General features: G+C 42.4%; 1 protein-coding gene across 1 annotated transcript in view; it reads left to right on the top strand.

Moving 5' to 3' along the window:
- me1 (malic enzyme 1, NADP(+)-dependent, cytosolic) overlaps positions 1–25085 on the top strand; it is a 495261-nt gene that overhangs the window by 451469 nt on the left and 18707 nt on the right. The window contains exon 12 of the mRNA XM_072245832.1: positions 12136–12309. Coding sequence (XP_072101933.1) covers positions 12136–12309 — 174 coding nt within the window. The remainder of the gene's footprint in view (positions 1–12135; positions 12310–25085) is intronic.

Genomic DNA, 25085 nt, shown 5'->3' on the forward strand with positions numbered 1-25085 from the left:
ATGAGAGGGTAAACCTGAACATATTTTGGTAGATCACCTTAAACCAGCCCACCAAGTGCCATGCCCTGCCATGCCCTGCCATCGTGACATGGCCATGAGCATTTACACTCTGGACCAGACGGAGGTCTCTGCTGTTGCTCCACCCATGAAACTTTGGACCTGAGCCGGGCTCCAGACAGGCTCACAATGCTGGTTTTAGTGAGTTCAGTGGGGGCCTGCGTAAGGTAATATATTTGGTGGAAACATACATAGCTTACAGCCACTGACATTGAGTTGGGATTCACTTCAAGAGGCTGGTCTGATGTGATGTTGCAGTTATGTAAAGTACTTTTACCATGCTTTGTGTTCAGTGTTTGGGTTACAATAAAGGAGCTGTTGTGGTTTTTCTGAAACATAAAACACCTCCGCTGCTTTTATCTGTGAAAAACTACACTATCACTCTCTGGACTGAGGTTGTACGTCCTTCCTGTGGAATGTGTGGGTTTATTCTGGGTGCTGCTGTTTCCTCCCACAGTCCAAAGACATACCCGGTAGGTTAGTTGGTCAGTGTAAATTGTGCCATGATTAGGTTAGGGTTAACTCAGGGTTGTCAGGGGTTGCTGGGTGGTGCGACTTGAAGTGCTGGAGGAGCCTGTTGCACGCCAGATTGCTAAATAAGTATGTAACCCTCTCACCATGGATGTAATAAACCAGGCTCGATAATTAACTCGGGCTAACAGCCGCATGACTCATCATCCCATGAGTAATGGTGAGAAGGTCACCTTCAGTAAGCCACACAGTATGATTTGGGTTCATCCAAATGGGAAAGTGAGAATGTTCCAATGAGGGAATGGATATTGTGGTGAATGCTGTGTAAATACTGCCCCATGCAAAGTTATCATTCACCAGGAAATGGCAGATCGTACACCAGAATAAAATTAAAGTGGAAGCATATTTACTGATATTTCAACTTTAACAAACAGTTAATAGAAAATGAAAATGGAAAAGGGCCCATTACAGTTAAACAGGTCTAAATGTGCACATAAATGTTGGAACTCGTTTCCACAGTAGTTGGATGTTATCGCTTTACTCACGGTGCTGAACCCCAGTCACCAGCCACAAACCGAATTTCCCTTGGAGAACGTCATGAACAAACTGGCTAGCTCAGAGTATTGGCATTTCCTCCTTGAAACCATTCATCTGCACAAAGCTCTCCTTGCAATAAGGTGTCCCCTTCAGGTGAGATCCTCCAAATGTCTTCTCTTGTGCTCTTCTTCACACCTCCTCTTCCAACACCTCCCAACGAAAGGACCCCAAAATGAGACTGCTGTCCTTCAGAAATCTGATCCTGCCCAGCTGTCTCAAATATTCCATGATATCCTACTGGACAGAACGTTACAGCACGTTACCCAGTTGGCAGACACAACATTCCCAGACTGAGCAAATAACCTGAGCCAAAGCCAAAACACTAGTTTATGCAGTTTAACTAACAAAACACACTGCGTTTGCAGAAAAACTGCTAAAATACAAATACCTCACAGCATAGTAGCAGGAATACAATAAAATATGTTCTTAACCAGGATATTGTAAGCATTCTCCCCCCCTAAAAAATAGTCATGTCCTCGTGACTTTGTAAGCCTTCAACTTATCAATCCATTGTTAATAATAAAGTATTCAAATAAATTTCGAGATTTCAGGAACCTCAGTCCATTTGTGAAAGTAAGTAACATATCTCACTATTGGGATGGGTTCAACACTCTGTTTCCTAGGTGCATATTATGCCAGCCTATCTGGGGTTTTACTGACTCTCTGGGACCTCCTTATCTTATCTTCAGCTACTCCAGCCTCAGCCACTGCTTGTGACTGTTTCTGTTTACTTAGGGATGCCTCGCCCTGTCTATCATTCGTACCTTCTGCCCCCTGACTGAACGCAGCTTCATCTCCAATTATTTCTGAGCCCAGTTTCCCTTCACTGTCTGTTATCACGTTTGACTGTCCACTGGTAGTGCTCCTCACTATATCCAGGTCGGGGCTGGGAGATTCAGATATCTCTTCATCAGCTCTCCAGTATTCACTCAGGGGGAAGCAAGGTGGATTACCTTTGTCTGCAGCTGCATTAGCTTGTGTTTGTTCTTGCAAAATCGTGGCTCTAGGACAACACCATCAAATTACAGGCCATGACATTCAGATACTTGGGCTATACCCCTTCCACCAATCTCCCTCCCGGCACTTATCCATGTAAGCGGAACAAGTGCTACACATGCTCTTACACTTCCTCCCTTACCACCATTCAGGGCCCCAGACAGTCCTTCCAGGTGAGGCGACACTTCACCTGTGGGTCAGCAGGGGTGATATACTGCATCCGGTGCTCCTGAAGCAGCCTTCTATCTATTGGCGACACTCGACGCAGGCTGGGAGACCGTTTCGCTGAACACCTATGCTCTGTCCGCCAGAGAAAGCAGGATCTCCCAGTGGCCACACATTTTAATTCCACATCCCATTCCCATTCTGACATGTCTATCCACGGCCTCCTTTACTGTCAAGATGAAGCCACACTCAGGTTGGAGGAACAACACCTTATATTCCGTCTGGGTAGCCTCCAACTTGATGGCATGAACATTGACTTTTCTAACTTCCGTTAATGCCCCACCTCCCCTTCGTACCCCATCCATTATTTATTTATCTTTTATTATTATTAATAAAATTTTTTTCTCTTTCTCCTTTTTCTCCCTCTGTCCCTCTCACTATACTCCTTGCCCATCCTCTGGGCTTCCCCCCCACCCCCTTTTCTTTCTCCCTAGTCCTCCCGTCTGTCCCATGATCCTCTCATATCTCTTTTGCCAATCCACTTTCCAGCTCTTAGCTCCACCCCTTCCCCTTCCCGTCTTCTCCTATCATTTTGTATCTCCCCCTCCCCTTCCCACTTTCAAATCTCTTACTAGCTCTTCTTTCAGTTAGTCCTGATGAAGGGTCTCGGCCCGAAACTTTGACTGTACCTCTTCCAATAGATGCCGCCCGGCCTGAGGCGTTCACCAGCATTTTTAGCGTGTGTCACTTGAATTTCCAGCATCTGCAGATCTCCTCGCACTTGGGCTATACTATATTTTTGTGACTGTTTTTCTGCTAACGTAACCATATGTGTTATATGTGTCTTGTGCTGTGTGCTGTTGGTGCTGTGTTTTGCACCCTGGCTCTGAAGGAATGCTGTTTCGTTTGGATGTATTCAGGTGTTTGGTTGAATGGCCATGTAACATGAACGTGAATTGATGCCGGACGATGCTGGAGGAACTCAGGTCAGGCAGCAACTGAAGGATCTCGGCCTGAAACATCAACTGTTTATTTTGTTCTAGAGATACAGCACAGTAACAGACCCGATGAGATTGTGCTGCCTAATTACACCCATGTGTCCAGGTCAAAGAAACAGGCAGGAGGAATCATTGCAGACACGACCCACCCTGTAAGCTGCCTTTTCCAAAATCTCTCTTCTGGAAAGTGCTGGAGGGCTATTAAAATAAAAGCTTCACACCAATTTAAAAGTTTCTTGATGAAAAAGTTCTGATGAACCATTCTGGTTAGCCCCCCCACCCCCCCCAACCATCTATCTATTCCCCCTGTCACTGCACTGTACTGTAAACCCTTTAAACCACTTTTCAGATGCTGTCTACATTGTAAATACATGCAACACACATCAAAGTCGTGTTTGCGATTGTAAATACATGCTGGTATTTATGTATCTATGCACATATTATTCCGATCTGCACTTTAACCTCGAACTTCACTTTTTATATAATTCTTTATTTTTTATAACTGTTGAATGTTGTTTTTGTTGAGCTTTGTGCCAGCACAACACAGAAAATTCCCAATTGGTGTAAATGTAGAGGTGGATAAAGTTGATCTTTGATCCTTGAGTGTTTGGGTGGAGTGGTCAGACTGCCTGACTTGCTGAGCTCCTCCAGCATTTTGTGTGTGTTGCTCATGATTTCCAGCATCCGCAGAATGTTTTGTGTCAGATTTGTGGAAGTGCCTCTTTGAAAGAGATTCATGAAGACCATCTCCATTCTACAGTATGTAGCAAGAGTAGGATATTCTGTTCCGTAAATGATTGATGATGATTTTAGACCAAAAGATCATAAGACATGGGAGCAGAATTAAGCCATTTGTTCCACCAAGTCTGCTCCACCATTCCATTATGGCTGATTGATTATCCCTCTCAACCCCATTCTCCTGCCTTCACCCAAACCTTTGACGCCCTGACTAATTAAGAATATATCAATGTCAGCTTTAAAGATACCCAATCATTTTACCTCCACAACCAGCTGTGGCAGTGAATTCCACAGATTCACCACCTTCAGGCAAAAGAAATTCCTCCTCATCTCTGTTCTAAGTGGATGTCCCTCCATTCTGAGGCTGTGCCCTCTGGTCCTTGGCTTCCCCCATTATTGAAAACATCATCTCCACATCCACTTTATCTAGACTTTACAATATTCTATAGGTTTCAATGAGATTTTCTTTGAGATCCCACCTCATTCTTCTAAATTCCAGTGGGTACAGGCCCGGAGCCATCATATGATCTCATACGTTAACCCTTTCATTCCTGGGAACTTTCTCGTGAAACTCCACTGGATCCTCTCCAGTGCCAGCACATCTTTTTCTTTCTTTTGTTATACCAGCTTAAAAGAATCAAATCCATAGAACTCACCAGCTCAGGCAGCATCCATGAAGGCTTGAAACACTGACTCTTTAATTCCCTCCAGAGATACAGTCTGACCTGCTGAGTTCCTGAACACAAGAAATTCTGCAGATGCTGGAAATCTAGAATCACATACATGAAATCTGAGTAGCCTCCAACCTGCTGGCATGAGCATTGATTTCTCTAACTTCCAGTAATTACTCCTCCCTCTCCCTCTTCTCTCTCTCGCCATTCCCCCTTCTGGTTCCCCTCTTACTCCTTCTCTCACTGGCCTATCACCTCCCTCTGGGTCCCCTCTTCCTTCCATTTCTCCCATGGTCCATTCTCCTCTCCAATCAGATTGCTTCTTCTTCAATCCTTTACCCCTTCCACCTATCATTTCCAAGCTTCTCACTTCTTCCCTTCGCCTCCTGCCTACATTCCCCTTCACCTGGTTTCACCTATTACCTTCTACCTTGTACTCCTTCCCCTTTCCCTACCATCATATTCTGCCTTCTTCCCTCTTCCTTTCCAGTCCTGATGAAGTTAATGTTTCAGTTCCATAAGATATAGGAGCAGAATTAGGCCATTTAGCCCATCAAGTCTGTTCCACTCAGCCTGAAACTGCTTATTCCTTTCCATAGATGCTGCCTGACCCATCTGAGATCCTCCAGCATTCTGTGTGGATTTCCAACATCTGCCGAATCTCCTGTGTTTAAGTAAATGGAACAGGTGCCTGCTCCAGTCATGACATTAAATGGTGTAAAGCAAAATAACAGGGAGAGAAGGAAACTATTGATTACGTTACGACCAAAGGAGAAAATAGCACTGGCATGTGAGATTGGGAAGGGCGCAAATGGGTGTTGGCTTCAAATGCTGACCACAGTAAATGGAGTATGAGGTCAATTAGACCGAAATGTACTTGCGTGATTTGGAAGGGTTGGATGAGAAGGGAGTTGGCCTGTTTATCAGACTCTGAATGAAATAAATTATGTTTGTGAGCTGGAAGTTTGCTATTGGACCTGGAATGGATACAACTGAGATAACTGGATTAGTTGGTTACCTTTCAATTAACTTCTATAGAAAGGAATAAACCACTGACGTTTTGGGCCAAGACCCCAGGGATAATAAACTTAATTGAAATTCTCATTCCCTCACACACAGAACCTGCAAATTATATTTCACAGTAACACTCTCCAAACATTAAATGATAAAAAATTTTTTGACATGCTCTCCAATATTAGTATGCCATTTAATTCAAAACCAGACCTTAAGTAATACTTTCTAATCTGTACCCACTGAATAAACATAATATTATCACAAACAATTGCAATATAGTGTTGAATCTTTAATTTGAGTTTGTTTTTATTTTGAGAAGCTAAGTTGAAAAGTGAGACCTTTTCAACATTTCAATGAATCCTAATGAAGGATCTTGGCCCAAAATCTCGACTGTGTTTCTTTCTGATGTTGCCTGATCTGCTGAGTTTCTCCTGCATTTTTGTGTGGTCCTCTGGATTTCCAATATCTCAGAATCTCTTGTGTTTATGATCTGTCATTTAAACCATTACCTAATCAATGAAATCATCTAAAAATTCTCGTTTTTAAGGTATAGTTTAAAAATTTCCTGTAAAGATACATCTGAAAACAAAAGGACAGATAATAAACTCAAAATATTCTGCAGATGTTGGGGGTTAAAGCAACACTCACAACACGCTGGAGGAACTCAGCAGGTCGGGCAGCATCCGTGGAAATGAACAGTCAACGTTTCGGGCTGAGACCCTTCGTCAGGACTGAAGAGGGAGGGGGCAGGGGCAGATAATATTGTGGAATCCTGACAGTCTTGTGGTTAAAGTACAATCTGTGGTCCAGGTCACTTGGGGACTCCTCTCCCATGTGAAGGCAGTGCTCATGAAGGTTCAGTGGGATGGCAGAGGCTTCCTTTAATTTCCCAGCTCTTATGTATGAATAGAAAATATTGGCTGCTACAAAGTAATAATGGGTGTTTCTAAAACAGAAAGTTTTGCTGATACTTACTTAGCAAACCTTTCAACATCTTTGAAAAGTTGGGTATTGAGAATAAAGGGAATATCTTTGATAAGACTGCAACCAAGGAGTCCTTTCCCTTCAGTACAAGTGAAAATATTGTTACAAGAACAATGTTTTCACTTGCTATATGTGAAAGGTGACTCTACAGCATGTGGACTAACTTTCGGGGAATCTGCAGACCATGTTCTCAGTATTACTTGGTGTTTTAAAATTATTTGCACAATTTGTCCTCTTTTGCAGGTTGGAAGTTTGTCAGTGTTTGGTTTTGCAGTGGTTCAATGGTTCCATTTAACAGCAGGGAGTGTATACAGTGTACAGTCTGAAATTCTTACTCTTCGCAGACATCCCCCAAAACAGAAGAGAAGCCAAAAGAATGAACAACAGAAAAAAAACGTGAGAAGCCCAAAGCCCCCTCTCTGCGCCCTACAGTGCACAAGCAGCAGCAAAGCATCAAACCCCTTCCCCCTCCCCACCCATTTCAGCAAGAAGCATCAGCATCCATCACCCGCTAAACAAGCAATAGCAAAGTCCCCAGAGAGAGAGACCATGATTTGCAGTCCAAGAAAAATCATTGCTTACTCGATGATCCAGCATGCTGCAGCCTCTCTCTCTCTCTCTCACTCTCACTAACAAGGGACAGAGAGTTGTCACCCATTCCACAGCGAGAGGAGAGACAACAGTTGCTGTTACGATGTTACAGTCTGCTGCGTTGCTTTTTTATTCCAAGATTCGCTGACTGGAAAATCAGCAACAAGCTCTCCCCACCACTGAGAGAAAGAGAGCGATCACCCGAGTACAGAGGCCTCTGATAGTTGTATCTCCATAAAACAGAGGACATTACAGCACAGTACAGACCTTTTGGCCTACCATGTTGTTCCAACCTTTTAATCCACTCTTCGATCAATCCAACCCGTCCCTCCCACATGCCCCTCCTTTTTTCTTTCATGAACATGAATTTCAAGGTCAAGTTCAGTTTTTGTCATTCAACCATATATGTGTACACCACCAAATGAAACAATGATCCTCCAGACCAAGGTACACAACACAGTACATCTAACATACGCAACATATAAAGTAACAACACTATTAGTTGGATCTGAGTTGACTGCTGTAACTGGGTACAATGCCATCTTGTTAATCGAATCTAATAGTCTCTTAAATGTCCCCCTAATGTATCTGCCACCACCACCCCTAGCAGTGGATTTCATGCACCCACCACGCTTTGTGTATAAAACCTTCCTCTGACAACCCCCCCCACTACACTTGCCTCTAATCAGCTGAAAGTTATCCCTCCTTCTACAATATTAGCCATACTCTGCTGTGCTGTGCCATACAGTTCTGTGTTCTGTGTTATATATGGTGACAAATACATAGAATAGTCATAGTGTCATAGAACATAGAAACAGGCCCTTCAGTCCATCTAGTTTGTGCCGAACTATTAATCTGCCTACTCCCATCGACCTGCACCTGGATCATAGCTCTCCATACCCCTCCCATCCATGTATTTATCCAAATTTCCCTTAACTTCTGAAATCAAACCTGCATTCACCATTTCCATTGGCAGCTTGTTCCACATTCTCACTATCCCCTGAGTGAAGAAGCTCCCTCTCATGTTCCTCTTAAACATTTCACCTTTCACCCTTAACCCATGACCTCTAGCTCTAGTCTTATCCAACCTCAGTGGAAAAGACCTGTTTCCGTTTACCCTGCCTATTCCCCTGATAATTTTGTATACCTCTATCAAAACTCCCCTCATTCTCCCATGTTCCAGGGAATGGAGTCCTAACCTAATCAATCTTTCCCTACAAAATATACTTTGATGATAAATTCACTTTGACTTTTGAACCTGTGAGTGTAGGCAGTGCAGACACCCGTTCTCCGGTTCTGACATAGACACAAGATCACGGTCATATTGACCCTCACAGCTTGGAGATGATGCATGTAATACATAGCTTTCAGTTCAGACACAAAAAGTTGCAATATTTAGAAGCACATGGGAATCTGCTGGAAATCTGGAGCAACCCACACAAAATGCTGGAGGAGCTCAGCAGTTCAGGCAGCAGCTATGGAGGGGAACAAACAATCAGCTTTTCAGGTCATGCACCATTTACATATATAGAACATAGAACAGTACAGTCTCTCTGGCCCACAATACTGTGCTATCTTTTAACCTACCCAAAGACCAACCTAACTCTTCCCTCTCCATAACCCTGCATCTAGATCCTGTAGATTGGATCACTTAGGTATAGGGTTGCCAACTTTCTCACTCCTAAATAAGGGACAAAAGGTGGCATGCCGCAGCGGTGTGGGTATGGTGCAGGCCTGGGATGAAGTGACTGAGGGGGCTGGCAGCTAGCAGATGGTAACGGGGACCTTTTTCAAGGGAGAGAGAGAGAGAGAGAGAGAGAGAGAGAGAGAGAGAGAGAGAGAGAGAGAACAATCCTGAATAAGTAAACAAATCCAATATATGAACCACGTATACATATCTTCAGTGTTATATATGAAACGTAGCACCAAATTATAACAAAGTATAATACAGGGCATAATCTGACTACCAGTCAGACATGAAATAACACCAAATAACCCTATCTGTATGTGCCTATAGAGTAGACATATAATCACTGCAAAAGAGGAAAAGAGGGGAGACTCACCAAGTCTACTTTTCCCATGGATATTTCTTACTGCTCTTGACTGATTCAAGCAGTCCTTTGTCCTTTTGCACAGCCAGAGAGAAGTCCTTACATGACAAGTCACAGCTCACAGATATCTGAAGTTCATTTTTGATCAGCTCTGTGCTGCATCTGTTTCTTGAGTCTGACCATTTCATGGTCATCAGAGAGAAGATCCTCTCTACAAAGGCATTTGAGCCTGGCACACTGAGAACAAATGAAACAATCCTGAACATGTTGATCAAGTTGGCTTTCCCTATGTTTTGGAAAACTGCCACCCACTTCTCACTGGTGGATTTTGTGGTATCCTGTCTGGCTTTCTGTATTTCCTCCCGGCTAGTACAAAACTCTTCATAGAGTTGGTCCATGTTAACTGTCTCTGTCATTCTGAGGGCAGCCACCACCTGCTCCAGGTCAGTGAAGGAGAGCTCTTCATAGAGGCGGATAGGTTTCAGTTTCATCATTACGTTTTATGGTGAGAAATCAAACCGCTTGTCAATGTATGTAATGATAGAGTCATAGAACTTCACGAAGTCCTGTTGCTGCTTGGATTGGAAGTGCAGCGAAGAGACGATCTTGAATACAGTGAAGAAGCGAGTCTCGCAGAGATACACCAAAAACGGCCGCCATACCTTTCTGAAGGTGACCCGGCAGACACACAGTACCTTTCGAACGCTGATCTCACAAAGCGGCCACCGTATCTTTACAGTGGAAGCGAGTTCACGATGCAGTCGGTTTCAAAGAGTCTACGAAGAGTCCACAAAAAGTGAGAATTTCACCACGTATCTGACAGGAGATGTCCCTTCTCCAGGACTGGTCACCACACACCCGAGACCTTGCAAGGGTTTACCAAAGTGGGTGCCAAAAATCCACGTTTGGTTTACGAATGTCAGTCACCTCCAAAATGCACAGCGTTATCGACAACCCAGTCCCTTTTGGGTTCGATCGAAGCTTGCAATCTTCACTCTCACTAATGACTCTGCTGTCCAAACACAACGACTTTCCACCAAAGTGTCTCCCTGGAGCAATCTGCACTGGTCCTTTTATACTCTTGGAGTAGATCCTCGCGTGACACTCCCAGAAACAAAGTCACAAATTCGCAGTACATCACGTACTGTCCCAGGAATCGAAACTGGGGTTCAGAGTGATCAGCAGCACTGGGGCTCCACAGGGGACTGTCTTGTCTCTCTTTCTCTTCACCATTTACACCTCAGACTTCAACTACTGTACGGAGTCTTGGCATCTTCAGAAGTTTTCTGATGACTCTGCCATAGTTGGATGCATCAGCAAGGGAGATAAGGCTGAGTACAGGGCTACGGTAGGAAACTTTGTCACATGGTGTGAGCAGAATTATCTGCAGCTTAATGTGAAAAGGACTAAGGAGCTGGTGGTGGACCTGAGGAGGGCTAAGGCACCGGTGACCCCTGTTTCCATCCAGGGGGTCAGTGTGGACATGGAGGATTACAAATACCTGGGGATACGAATTGACAATAAACTGGACTGGTCAAAGAACACTGAGGCTGTCTACAAGAAGGGTCAGAGCCGTCTCTATTTCCTGAGGAGACTGAGGTCCTTTAACATCTGCCGGATGATGCTGAGGATGTTCTACAAGTCTGTGGTTGCCAGTGCTATCATGTTTGCTGTTGTGTGCTGGGGCAGCAGACTGAGGGTAGCAGACACCAACAGAATCAACAAGCTCATTCGTAAGGCCAGTGATGTTGTGGGGATGGAACTGAACTCTCTGACTGTGGTGTCTGAAAAGAGGATGCTGTCCAAGTTGAATGCCATCTTGGACAATGTCTTCCATCCACTACATAATGTACTGGGTGGGCACAGGAGTACATTCAGCCAGAGACTCATTCCACCGAGATGCAACACTGAGCGTCATAGGAAGTCATTCCTGCCTGTGGCCATCAAACTTTACAACTCCTCCCTTGGAGGGTCAGACACTCTGAGCCAATAGGCTGGTCCTGGACTTATTTCCTGGCATAATTTACATATTACTATTTAATTATTTATGGTTTTATGTTGCTATATTTATACTCTATTCTTGGTTGGGGCAACTGTAATGAAAATCAATTTCCCTTGGGACCAATAAAGTATGACTATGAGTATGACTATAACACAGCACACATCTGTCTGTAAGCGTGCCTTCTGGTGATTACAGAGTAGTAGCAGTCAAATACAGGACAAGGGTGGTCCCATATGGGACAAACCAATTTAGCCCAATATACGGGATGTCCCGGCTAATACGGGACAGTTGGCCACCCTACTTAGGTACCCCTCATAGAGTTTGACCAGGCAAAGCAATTAGCCCTGGGATTTGTGGAGTGCCTCTGGCAATGTCCTGGAGTATCCTCACATCAGTGGGATGAATAAGCTGTTCAGACCTACAAAGCCTTGTAGTCTTTAAAGAGTTAATAGAACACAGAACAGTACAGCCTAGGAACAAGCTCTTTGGCCCACGATGTTGTGCCAAACCAATTAAGTTAGTAACCAAGCAACACACATCAAAGTTGCTGGTGAACGCAGCAGGCCAGGCAGCATCTCTAGGAAGAGGTGCAGTCGACGTTTCAGGCCGAGACCCTTCGTCAGGACTAACTGAAGGAAGTTAGTAATCAGATGGTGAACTAAGCTAATCTCTTCTGCCTATACAATGTCCATATTCTATGAATTTGCATGTTGCGTTTCACCAGTGTGATTGTATTTTGGGCTGGTCTCTGATGTTTCTTTTTTGAACAATTTCTCTCTCTCCCTCTGCTTCTGTTGCAGGGCCGGGCAATATTTGCGAGTGGAAGTCCATTTAACGCAGTCACAATGTCGGACGGCCGCGTGCTGTATCCAGGCCAGGGAAACAATGCCTATGTGTTTCCTGGAGTGGCACTTGGGGTCATAGCCTGCGGCATGAGGCATATCAGTGAGGTCATCTTCCTTATTGCAGCAGAGGTAATATTTATCCTCATATATATTTCCTATAACCAGAGCTTTAGAGCAATACTGTATAGTGCTCTCAAGGACTTTACAACTCGTTTTCTCAGTACTATTTAATACTTATTTATTCATTGTTATTATTGTTTGTTTATTTTTGCTATTTGCACAGTTTGTCTTCTTTTGCACATTGGTTGTTAGGGAACAGCTTCTTCCCCTCCTCAATCAGATCTCTGAATGGACAATGAACTACCTCACTTTTTTTCTCCGTTTCTTATTCTCTTTTTGCACTACTTATTTAATTTAATGTTATATATGCTGTATTTATTTTTTATTGTTATTGATAGTTTTTATTTTGTATTGCAATGTATTGCTGCTGCAAAACAACATAGTTCACGACATACAATATGCCAGTGATATTACAACTGATTCTAATTCATCTTTGTTTCTGTGAAGTTTTTCATTGATTCTATTGTGTTTCTTTGTATTTACTATGAATGCCCACAAGAAAATAAATCTCAGGGTAGTGCATGGTGATAGACCATATACACGCTTTCATAATAAATTTACCTTGAACATTGGACTTTGAAGTTCCTAAATATTATTGCAGTAATCTAGTCTATTTGATATAAAGGCATAAAGTAGTTTTTCAGCATCATTATGGGACAGAGACAGACGTGCTCTTTGCAATATTTCTAAAGTGGGGAAATGCTGCCCTGGTCACTTTTTTATACGGGATTTAAAATTCAAATCTGAGTCAAGGATAACACTCAGGCTTGTTACTTCTGATTTTGTTAGGAGAGCCAAGTTCCAAGTTTATCAAGAAGCTTATCCCCTTTGGCTTTGGGACCAACCAGAAATATTTCAGTTTTATCTGCGTTTAATTTTAGGTTCATTTAACTTAGCCATTGGACTGTTCCCAAGTCTACACCAGACTTTTCTCCTCTTCTGTGGCCCACCACATGGTCATGATAAATGTCATTGGCTTGCTTCTATATCTGTAACTATGGCTGACCCCGAGCTTTATTCCAAGTGGAATAATGGTATGTGGGAAAATAATTCCAGTCTTAAAACAAATCCTGTTAATTGTAGGCGATTACTGAATTGGTAATGTAGCCCATTTTATTATTTCATCTGGTTTCCAAGGGTGTTGATGTTGACAATTTGTGTGTGTTGTTAAGAGCAGATTGTGATATTTGCATTGATTTGAAGAACACTAAAAACAGTATCATGTAATAGAGCACTAGAACACTACAGCGCAAAAAAGGCCGCTTGGCCTGTCTAGTCTGTGCCAAACTATTATTCTGCTTAATCCTATTGACCTGCTCCTGGACCATATCTCTGTAAACCTTTCCCATCCAGTCTACCTATCCAAACTTCTCTTAAATGTTAAAATTAAACCCACACAAGAGAAAATCTGCAGGTATTGGAAATCCGAGTGACGCACACAAAATGCTGGAGGAGAACTCAGCAGGCCAGGCAGCATCTATGGAAAAAACATCGACTGTACTTTTTTCCATAGATGCTGCCTGGTCTGCTGAGCTCCATTGGCATCTTGTGTGTATAGCTCGTTCCACACTCTCACCACCCTCTGTGTGAAAAAGATACCCTCATGTTCTCCTTAAGCATTACGTCTTTCACCCTTAACCCATGACCTCTAGTTCTGTTTTCACCCAACCTCGGTGGGAAAAGCCTTCTTGAATTTACCCTGTCTATTCTCTTAATTTTGTATACCTCTATCAAATCTTCTACGCTCCAGGTAATAAAGATTTAACCTATATAACTTCTCCCTATAACTCAGGTCCCCAAGTCCTGAAAACACCCTTGTAAATTTTCTCAGTACTCTGCCAACCTTATTGACATCTTTCCTGTAAGTAGGTGACCAGAACTGCACACACTAGTCCAAGTTAGGCCTCCTATGTGTATCTCTATCTTATGTGTACGTACAACTTTGCTCGATGCCTTGAAGCCATTCTCCACCAGTGAAAGAGGGCATCTGCACATGTGCCAGGTCCGAAATAGTACTGGTTGCTTAAAGAAATGGGACCAAGCAGAAGACCAGGCTGGCACAGACTGCATGGACTGAACATCCTGTTTCTGTGCTGTATCGTTATCTGGCTGTATAAGTTTCATGTGTGTTTGTTTCTAATTACTATGAGGCACCACAGTAGTTAGTGCAATCTATTACAGTTGGAGATTGGAATTCAACCGTCGTCCTCTGTAATGAGTTTGTACGACCTTCCCATGAACGCATGGATTTCCTCCGGGTGCTCTGGCTTCCTCCCACAGTCGAGAGCTGTTCCAGTAAATTGGTCATTGTAAATTGTCCTGTGATTAGGCGGGGATTACATACAGTCAGCGCCCTGCTGGGCGGCGCGGCTCATAGGGCTGGAAGGGCCTATTCCACACTGTGTTTCTAAATAAAAAAAAAATTCTTTCAAGTCACTTGGATTACATTGCAAATCATATGCACTCAGCAGCCGCTTTATTAGGTACCTCCTGTAACTAATAAAGTGGCTACTGAGTGTATGTTTATGGTCTTCTGCTGCTGTCACCCATCCAGTGCAAGGTCTGACATGCTGTGTGTTCAGAGATGCTCTTCTGCACACCACTGTTGTGATGCGTAGCTACTTGAGCTACTTTCACCTTCCTGTCAGCTTGAACCAGTATGGCCATTCTCCTCTGGATCTCTCATTAACAAGGTATTTTCACCCACAGACTACATCTCTCTGGATGTTTTTTAAAAACAATTATTTTTGCACCTTTCTCTATAAACTCTGGAGACTCTAAATCCCTGGAAATCAGCAGGTTCTGAGATACTCAAACCACCCCGTCTGGCACCAACAATCATTCCACAGTCAAAGTGACTTAGATCACATTTCTTCACCATTCTGATGTTTGGTCTGAACAACAACTGAACCTCCTGTCCCTGTCTGTATGCTATTATGCATTGAGTTGCTGCCACTTGATTGGCTAATTAGATATTTGCATTAAGGAGCAGGTGTACAAGTGTCCCTAATAAAGTGGCCACTGAGAGTATGACTCTATATACTTAATGTGTATTTCCTTCTTAAGAACAGGTTCCTTTTTAAGCACTAGATCCTTTTTTTATGTCCTTATTTGAAAAAACCTGTATTAAGTTACAAATCATATAAAATAACATCATCTTGTGAACTGTTGATTGCTAACTACTTTGAACTACAGTAGTTTGTTTGAGGTATTTTATCATTTTGTTTACTGTGGCTGTGTTGAGATATCAAATTAAAACATCTGAATTGCTTCACTTATCAAGCCAAAATAAACATTGATCTAATTCTTCACATATAATACATTAAGGTACTGTTCCATGGTAAATAATTTAAGTATTTTCCTCTGATGATTAAAAGTCACTTATTATGTAAGGGCAGTTTCATTTTTCAGCCTGAGAGCTGGATGGCTGTATTCCTAGTCAGCCAGACAATGTGAATGTTTGGAGACCTTGGAGACATTCTACTGTTTCTTCTTAAGATATGGTCTGCACTCTCATCACCCTCTGAGTGAAGAAGCTCCTCATGTGCCCCATAAACATTTCACCTTTCACCCTTGACATAAACATTTCACCTTTCACCCGTGACACATGACCTCTAGTTCTAGTCTCACCCAACCTCAGTGGGATAACTCTGCTTGCATTTGCCCGATCTATACCCCTCATAACTTTGTACACTTCTGTCAAATCTCCCCTCAAACTTCTGTGCTCTAGGGAACAAAATCCTCACCTTTTCAACCTTTCCCTATAACTCAGATCCTCCAGCCCTGCCAACATCCTTGTAAGTTTTCTCTGCACTCCTTTAATCTTATTTACATCTTTCCTGCAGGTGCCTGAATCTTCTTGACCAGACTCCCAATGCGGGTCCTTGTCAAAGGCCTGGCTAAACTTTATATAGACAATATCCACTGCCTTGCCTTTATCAACTTCCCTGGTAACTTCCTTGAAAAACTCTATAAGATTGGTTAGATGTGACTTACCACACATAAAGCTAGGTTGATTAACCCATAATTTGTCTATGTCTATCCAAATACCTATGTATCCAGTCCCTTAAAATACTTTCCAATAACTTTTTCACCAGTGATGTCAGGCTCACCGTCCTGTAATTTCCTGGTTTACTTTTAGAGCCTTTCTTAAACATTAGAACAACATTAGCTACCCTCCATTTCTCTGGCATCTCATATATGGCGAGAGATGTTTTAAATATCCGTGCTTGCGCCCCTGCAATTTCTGCACTAGCCTCCCATAGGGTCCGAGGGAACAACTTATCAGGCCTGAAGGATTATCCTCCCTAATTTTCCTCAAGACAACAAATACCTCCTCTTCTGTAATCTGTATAGAATCCATTAACCTCTTTGCTGCATTGCCTCATATCTATAAACTTTGTGTCTGTCTCCCGAGTAAATGCAGATTGCAAAAATCCACTTAATTTCACCCCCATCTCTTATGGCTCCACACATAGATTACCACTCTGATATTCCGGAGGACCAATTTTGTCCTTTGTTATACTTTTGCTCTTAATCCTCCTTCTCCTTGTCTGCTTAGGCAACCTCATGACTTCTTTTAGGCCTCTTGAATTCTTTAAGTATTCTCTTGTATTTCTTATACTCCTCAAGTACCTCATTTGTTCCTGCTACTTACCTGCTTTGCACCTCCTTCTTTTTCTTAATCATGGCCTCAATACCTCCTGAAAACCAAGGTTCTCTAAATCTGTTATCCTTGTCTTGATGTTCCCACAACCGATGGACTCACTTCCAAGAACCCTTCATTTCATGTTCTCGATATTTATTGCTCATTTATTTATTATTACTATTTCTTTCTCCTTGTATTTGCACAATTCACAATGAATTAATGGTCTTTAATTGATTCTGTTATTGTTCTTTTTCTATTATGGGTTTATTGAATATGCCTTCAAGAAAATAAATGTCAGTGTTGTATATGCTGATAGTAATTTTACATTGAACTGTGAACATTGACATAATCCCATTAAAGTGGTCATTCCTTTCTTATTCCTCAGTTCTACCCATAACACCTCACTCGATTTCTCTTGTTTGTCCTGATTTAGCACTGCCATGACTAATGATGCCACCCCTCCCCCTTTAAATCCTCAGCTCTGTCACATCTAAAACAACAGAAACCCTGAACATTGAGCTGCCAGTCCTGCCCCTCCTGCAGCCAAGTCTCACTAATGTCTACAATGGCTATAACATGCTGATCCATGCCCTAAGCTCATAGAGTTAAAAATACACGTGGAGTAAGATGTTAACTGTCCTGTGCTATCACCAGTGGGAGCATCAGTTGATCTGCCACCTGTCTTCAGGAGTTTTGGCCTGCTTATGATCAAGACTCCCTCGAGGTGGTGGGCCGGCAGTGCTAAAGCCACCACCTCCCACTGGTGAGCTTAAAAACTTGGCATCTGCCTCTATCAGAGTTGTTGGTCACTTCCATCCAACAGATAGTCTACTCTTCAGGTGTCTATGCAACTACTGAAGGGTTTGCAAGATATGTATACACTGTCTGACTATCTGCCCCTCTGGACATACTTGGTCCACACCCATGCTGATCCTTTCTCTGCTGCCTCAGCTGCAGCCCTGCTGGTTGACTTGATCTCTCTTCTAGTGAAGCCAAGGTCACACAGCCACTTCTGGAAAGTGAACGCAATAAACCCATGGCATTATATGCTACTCAGAACATTAATCCCAACATGCTCAACCTTTTCATTCCTGACCTTGTATGTTGGCTTAACAACATCTTTCTCCACAACCACTCCACCATCTGTTCAAATTCTCCTGCAATTCTAGTTTAACGCCCCCCCTCCCATGCAGCATGAGCAAACCTTCCTGCTAGGGTATTCACCCCCTCCAATTCCGGTGCAAGCCGTCCCTTCTCTACAGGTCCCACCTTCCCTGGACGAGAGACCAAAGATCCAAAAATCTGAAGCCCTCCCCCCTGCACCAACTCCTTAGCCACGTGTTAATCTGTATGATCTTCCTATTTCTGACCTCACTAGCACGTGGCATGGGTAGCGATCCTGTGATCTCAACCCAGGATATCCTGTTGATTTGGTAATGTTGCATTAAGTTCTGTATTTGATGTGGCAGAGAGTAAATGCTTTATAATGATAATTGACATCACTTAAAGAATTGTTTCTAGACAATGGAACCTTTATTGTTGTGTGTTTAATTGGTTTTAATATCAAGATGTTGACTAAACATATCAAAGCTGGTATTGTGATTAGTATTGATGGAGGAGTTTGACTATATTTCATGATACCATAACGGCACAAGACATAGGAGCATAATTAGGCTATCTGACCCATTGAATCTGCTTTCCCATTCCATCATGGCTGATTTATTAACCTCTCAACCCCATTCTCTTGCCTTCTTGCTATAACCTTTGATGCCCTGACTAATGAAGAACCTATGAACTTCCGTTTTAAATGTACCCAGTGACTTGGCCTGCACAGCCATAAATGACAATGTTTTCCACAGATTCACCAGCCTCTGGCTAAAGAAATTCCTCCTCATCTCTGTTTTAAATGGACATCCCTCTATCCTGAGGCTGTGCCCTCTGGTCCTAGACTTATTCACATTTGGAACTATCCTCCGCACATCCACTCTGTCTAAACCTTTCAATATTCGATAGGTTTCAATGAGATTCCCCCTCATTCTTCTAAACTCCAGCAAGTACAGGCCCAGAGCCATCAAACACGCCTCAGACGTTAACCCTTTCATTCCTGGAATCATTCTCATGAATCCCTCTGGATTTGCTACAATGCCAGCACATCTTTTCTTATATAAGAGGCCCAAAGCTACACATAGTACTCCAAGTGTGGTCTGATCAAGGCCTTATAATGCCTCAGCATCACATCTTGCTCTTATATCCTAGTCCTCTTAAAATGAATGCTAGCCTTACATTTACATTCCTTACTGAACCTACAAGTTAAGCTTTAGGGGATCCTGCACTTCCAAGTTCCTTTGCACCTCTGATTTTTGTATTTTCTCCTCTTTTAGGAAATAGCCTTCTATGACCATACACTTCCCACACTATATTCTATCTGCCTCTTCTTTACCCATTCTCCCAATCTGTCAAAGTTCTTCTGCAAACTCCCTGCTTCCTCAAACCAATGTGCCCCTCCACCTATCTTTGTATTATCTGCAAACTTGGCCACAAAGCTATCAATTCTGTCATCCAAATCATTTACGTATGATGTGAGGAGAAGCTGTCCCAATACTGGCCCCTGAGAAATACCACTAGTCACGAGCAGCCAACCAGAACAGGCCCCCTATCACTCCCATGCTATTACAGGAAAGAGACTAGCATGGACACCAGGATAGCGTAACTATAACGGTTGTCCCGTGAGTAGGTTAGGGTTAATCGAGGTTCCTGGAACGGTTTTGGCTCCAACAGCTGGAGGGGGTCTGATTCATGCTAGATTGCTAAATAAAGAAATAAATACCACGGGCTCTTAACTTGTTAAGGATTATCATGTGAGACACCTTGTCAAAAGCCTTCTGAAAATCCAAATAAACAACATCCACAGACTCTCTTTTGCCTATCCCGCCTGTTATTTCCTCAAAGAATTCCATGCTGACTTTGGCCTACTTTATCATGTGCCTCTAAGTACCTGAATCCTCCGTACCCCTCTTTTATAATAAGATATAGAAGCAGAACTAGGCCATTCGTCCCATCGAGTCTGCTCTGCCATTCAATCATGGCTGACCCTTTTTTCCTCCCCCTCCTTTGCCCCACTCCCCAGCTTTTTCTCTGTAATTTTTGATGCTGTGACCAATCAAGAATTTACCAGTCTCCGCCTTAAATACACCCAACAGCCTGGCCTCCACATCTGCCAGTGGTAACAAATTCCAAAATTCACCACCCTCTGACTAAAAAAATTTCTCTGCATCTCTGTTTTAAATGGGCTCCCCTCTATCCTGAGGTTCTGCCCTCTTGTCGTAGACTACTCTACCATGGGAATCATCCTTTCCACTAGGTCCTTCAACATTTGAAAGGTTTCAGTGAGATTCCCCCCCCCCCCACCTCATCCTAAATCTCAGCGAGTACAGACCCAGAGCTATCAAATATTCCTCATATGATAACCCTTTCATTCCTGGAATCATCCTTGTGAACCTCCTCTAAACCCTCTCCAATGCCAGCGCATCTTTCCTTAGATGAAGAGCCCAAAACTGTTCACAATACTCAAAGTCAGACCTCACCAGTGCCTTATAAAGCCTCAGCCTCACATACCTACTCTTGTATTCTAGACCTTTTGAAATGAATGCTAGCATTACATTTGCCTTCCTCACCACCAACTCTACCTGCAAGTTAACCTTCAGGGCGTTCTACACAAGGACCAAATCCCTTTTTATCTGAGATTTTTGGATTTTCTCCCCATTTAGAAAACAGTCTCCACCAAAGTGCATGACCATGCATTTTCCAACATTGTATTTCATTGTATTTCACTTTCTTGCTAATTCTCCTAATCTGTCTAAGCCTTCTGCAGCCTTCCTGTTTCCTTAACACTACCTGGCCCTCCGTCAATATTCATATCACTGCAAACTTGGCAACAAAACCATCTATGCCATCATCTAAATCATTGGTATACAGTATAAAAAGAAGTGATCCCAACACCGACATCCGCGGAACACATCTAGTCAATGGCAGCCAACCAGAAAAGAATCCTTTCATTCCCACCCACTGCCTCCTACCAATTAGCCAATGCTCTAACCATACTAGTAAATTTCCTGTAATACCATGGGTTCTTAACTTGGTAAGCAGCCTCATGCATGGCACCTTGTCAAAGGCCTTCGGAAAATCCAAATTTACAACATCCCCTTTATCTATCCTACTTGTAATCTCCTCAAAGAATTCCAACAGGTTCATCAGGCAAGATTTTCCCTTAAGGAAACCATGCTGACACTGTCCTATCTTGTCCTGTGTCACCACGTACTCCATAACCTCATCATTAACAATTGACTCCAACATCTTCCCACCGCTGAGGTCAGGCTAACTGGTCTATAATTTCCTTCGTGATGCCTCCCCACTTTCTTAAAGAGTGGAGTGACATTTGCAGTTTTCCAGTCCTCTGGAACCATGCCAGAGTCCAATGAATCTTGAAAGATCATTACTAATGCCTCCACGATCTCTACAGCTACCTCTTTCAGAACCCTAGGTACAGTTCATCTGGTCTGGGTGACTTATGTACCCTAGGTCTTTCAGCATTTTGAGCACCTTCTCACTTGTAATAGTAACTGGGATCACTTCTCTTCCCTCATACCTTTCAACATCTGGCACACAGTTAGATGCAAAATACTCATTTAGTTCATCTGCCATCTCCTTGTCCCTTGTAATTATTTCTCTGACCTCATTTTCCTGTGGTCCTATATCCACTCTCTTCTTTCTTTTATTTTTTATACACTTGAAAATGCTTTTTCTATGCACCTTGATATTGTTTGCTAGCTTGCTTTCGTATTTTGTCTTTGCCCTCCTAATGATTTTTGCTTCCTGCAAGTTTTTAAAAGCTTCCCAATCCCCTACCTTCCTGCTAATTTTTGCTTCATTGTATGCCCTTTCTTTCGCTTTTACATTAGCTTTGACTTCTTTTGTCAGCCTTGGTTGTATTATGCTGCCATTTGAGTGTTTCTTTGTGTTTGGAATACATCTAACCTGCACCTTCCTCACTTTTTTCCTAGAAACTCAAGCCATTGCTGCTCTGCTGTCACCCCTGACAGCAGCTCCTTCCAATTTACTTTGGACAACTCCTCTCTTATACCACTGTAATTTCCCTTACTCCGCTGAAATACTGCTACATAAGACTTTGCTTTCTCTGTATCAAATTTCAAGATGAACTCAATCATATTGTGATCACTGTCTCCTAAGGATTCCTTTACCTTAAGCTGCTTAACATCCTCCAATTCATTACATAACACCCAATCCAGTATAGCTTATCCCTCAGTAGGCTCAATGACAAACTGCGCTAAAAATCCATCTCACAGGCTCTCTTGGGATCCATTAACAACCTGATTTTCCCAATCTACCTGCATGTTGAAATCTCCCATGACTATCATAACACACCTTTTCTATTTCCCATTGTATCCTGTAGTCCACCTCCCAGATACTGTTTGGAGGCCTGTATATAACTGCCATCAGGGTCCTTTTACTCTTACCGTTTCTTAACTCAACCTACAAGGATTCAAAATCTTCCAACCCTGTGTCACATCTTTCTAATGATTTGATGCTATTCTTTACCAGCAGAGCCACGCCACCCCCTCTGCCTACCTTCCTATCCCTCCAGCACAATATATAACCTTGGACATTCAGCTCCCAACTACAACCATCCTTCAACCACAATTCAGTGATAATGGACTCCAACATCTTCCCAACCACTGAAGTCAGGCTGACTGGTCTATAATATCCTTTTGTCTGCCTCCCTCCCTTTTTAAAGAGTGGATTGACATTTGCTGCAGTAATTAGAGTCTTAGTGTCGGAGCATTACAGGCCAGAAACAAGCCCTTCGTCCTGTCTAGCCCATGTGACCTCATATTCTGCCTTGCAGTTTTTACCACATCCAAGCTCAATATGGCTTCTTGGTTTTGGTATTTTACTGTCATGAATGTCATTCCCACAGGAGATCTTTCCTCCAGTATAAATTCTTAATTGGATGTCTGCTGGCTTCAGTTCAGTATCCCTAAAATGCTGTTCAAACATATTTAGTGGAATTACTGAATCTGCCGAACCTATGTCCAACTTTATTTCAATTAATTTGCCGTTCATTTCTGGTGTAAGCCATATTACTTGCCTATTGCTAGTTTTCACATTGTAAATCTCAGTCTTGTGTCACTTTCATCATAATCAGATTTTTCATAAACAACAAAAGATCAGTGCTCTTTTTGAAACTGCAGCTTGAGTTTTCATCATTTTCTCTTCACTGTGCAGTCCATTTATTTTTGTCTGCCCAACATGTTCTTTGTAGATATCCTACTTTGTTGCATTTCCTGCAAGTTTCACCTTTAAACCTGCATTGGTCTGGTGTATGCAAATCCCTGCCACAGTGATAATACAGTTTGCTCTGCCAGGCTGGTTTCTATTTAGACATTGTAATTTTGTTCGTGATCACTTTCATTCCTGACTGCAACTCATTTGAAAATCTGGGCTGCAGTTGCCATTGAAACAGCAATTTCAACTGCTCTTTTAAATGTAAGTTGTGCTTCACTTAGGAGCCGTCTTTGAATGCTTTCTTGTAAGGTTCCACAAACTAAACGACCTCTCAGTGCATAATTAAGCTCATTACTGAACTGATAATGCTCAGACAATTTCTTTAATTCAGCCATGTATGTTGAAATGGAGTCCCCTTCTTTTTGATTCAGCTCATGAAACCAAAAGCATTCTTCAATCAACGATGGCTTTGGTTCTAAATGTTCCTATATTACTTTGACAATATCAGCAAAGCTCATTTTGCATGGTTTGGTTGGAGCAGTTAACCTTCAAAGTAAACAGCATACCTTTAAATCCAATGCACTCAGCAAAATTATTTCTCATTTCTCATTGGCTATTTCGTTTGCTTCAAACTACTCTTCAATTTCCTCGGTATACAGTGTCCAGTTATCTGCCGTGTAATCAAATGATTCAATCTTCCCGATGTAGCCAGCCATTTCTGCACTTTATTTTTCTGATTATTATCACCCAGTGCCCTCTGTTTATGAACCCATGAATTCTTCTGTGTGTTGCCTTTTTCTAAACTCGGCAGTCTCTGCATGTGCTACTCTTTCTTATTATTGTCCACTCTTTGCTGTGGTTTTCTTTAAACTCAACCGCCTCGCTGCGCTACAAAGAAATCGATAGCCGTCTCGGATTTGTTTTAAAAATACCTTGCTGCCAATGTTATGCTTTATAACTTCAAAACATTAAATTAATTCAAAGGAAGACGCAGGAGTCTGAAATGTGTGTCTAACTTCGTGGTTACTTTAAGTGAGGCGCACATATGATGGTGTGATGGTGTGTGCAATATGAGTATTCATACATATAACCCATAATGAATTATTTAAACAAACAGGAATGCTTAATCAACCAAGATTACTGAAATATTATTGAAAAATTGGATACAGAACAGACAAGGCCGCTGATTATTAAAGAAAGATGTGGCATGGTAGCATAGCAGTTAATGTGAGCATTTATAGCACTAGTGATTAGGGTTCAATTCCCGCCATGGCATGGTAGCATAGCTGTTCGTGTAGCACTATTACAATGTCAGCTGTAAGATTGGGGTTCTATTCCTGCCTCTATCTGTAATGAGTTTGTAATTTCTCCAGGTGCTCCCGCATTCCAAAGATGTGCACATTAGTAAGTTGAGGGAATGCTATGTTGGCGTCGGAAGCATCGTGACATTTGTGGGTTGCCTCCATCACACCCTCGGGCCGCTGTCACAAAACGATGCACTTCACTGTATGTTTTGATGTTTCGATGTACATGTGACAATAAAGCTCAACTGAATACCGTTGCTGATTTGTTAGCTTACAAGCTCTACGTATTTTATTTTGAGGAGAATGTGCATATTGGAGCTCTTGGTGTAAATGTAGTGCAGAAACATTTATTGATGTTGTCATTTTGAGATGGAGTTCGGAAGTACCTATCAACAAGAAAAAAAGCAGAAAATTATGAAAATATCAGTAGGTCAAACCACTACTGTGGGTATGAACAGTTAACATTTTGTGTTTGTGATCGTCTGTCTGCTGGCACAAATGCAAATTGCCTCCTCCAGTGTTCCTTTCTC

The sequence above is a fragment of the Mobula birostris genome, chromosome 2 (genome assembly GCF_030028105.1).
Source record: "Mobula birostris isolate sMobBir1 chromosome 2, sMobBir1.hap1, whole genome shotgun sequence".
Classification (NCBI taxonomy): Eukaryota; Metazoa; Chordata; class Chondrichthyes; order Myliobatiformes; family Myliobatidae; genus Mobula; species Mobula birostris.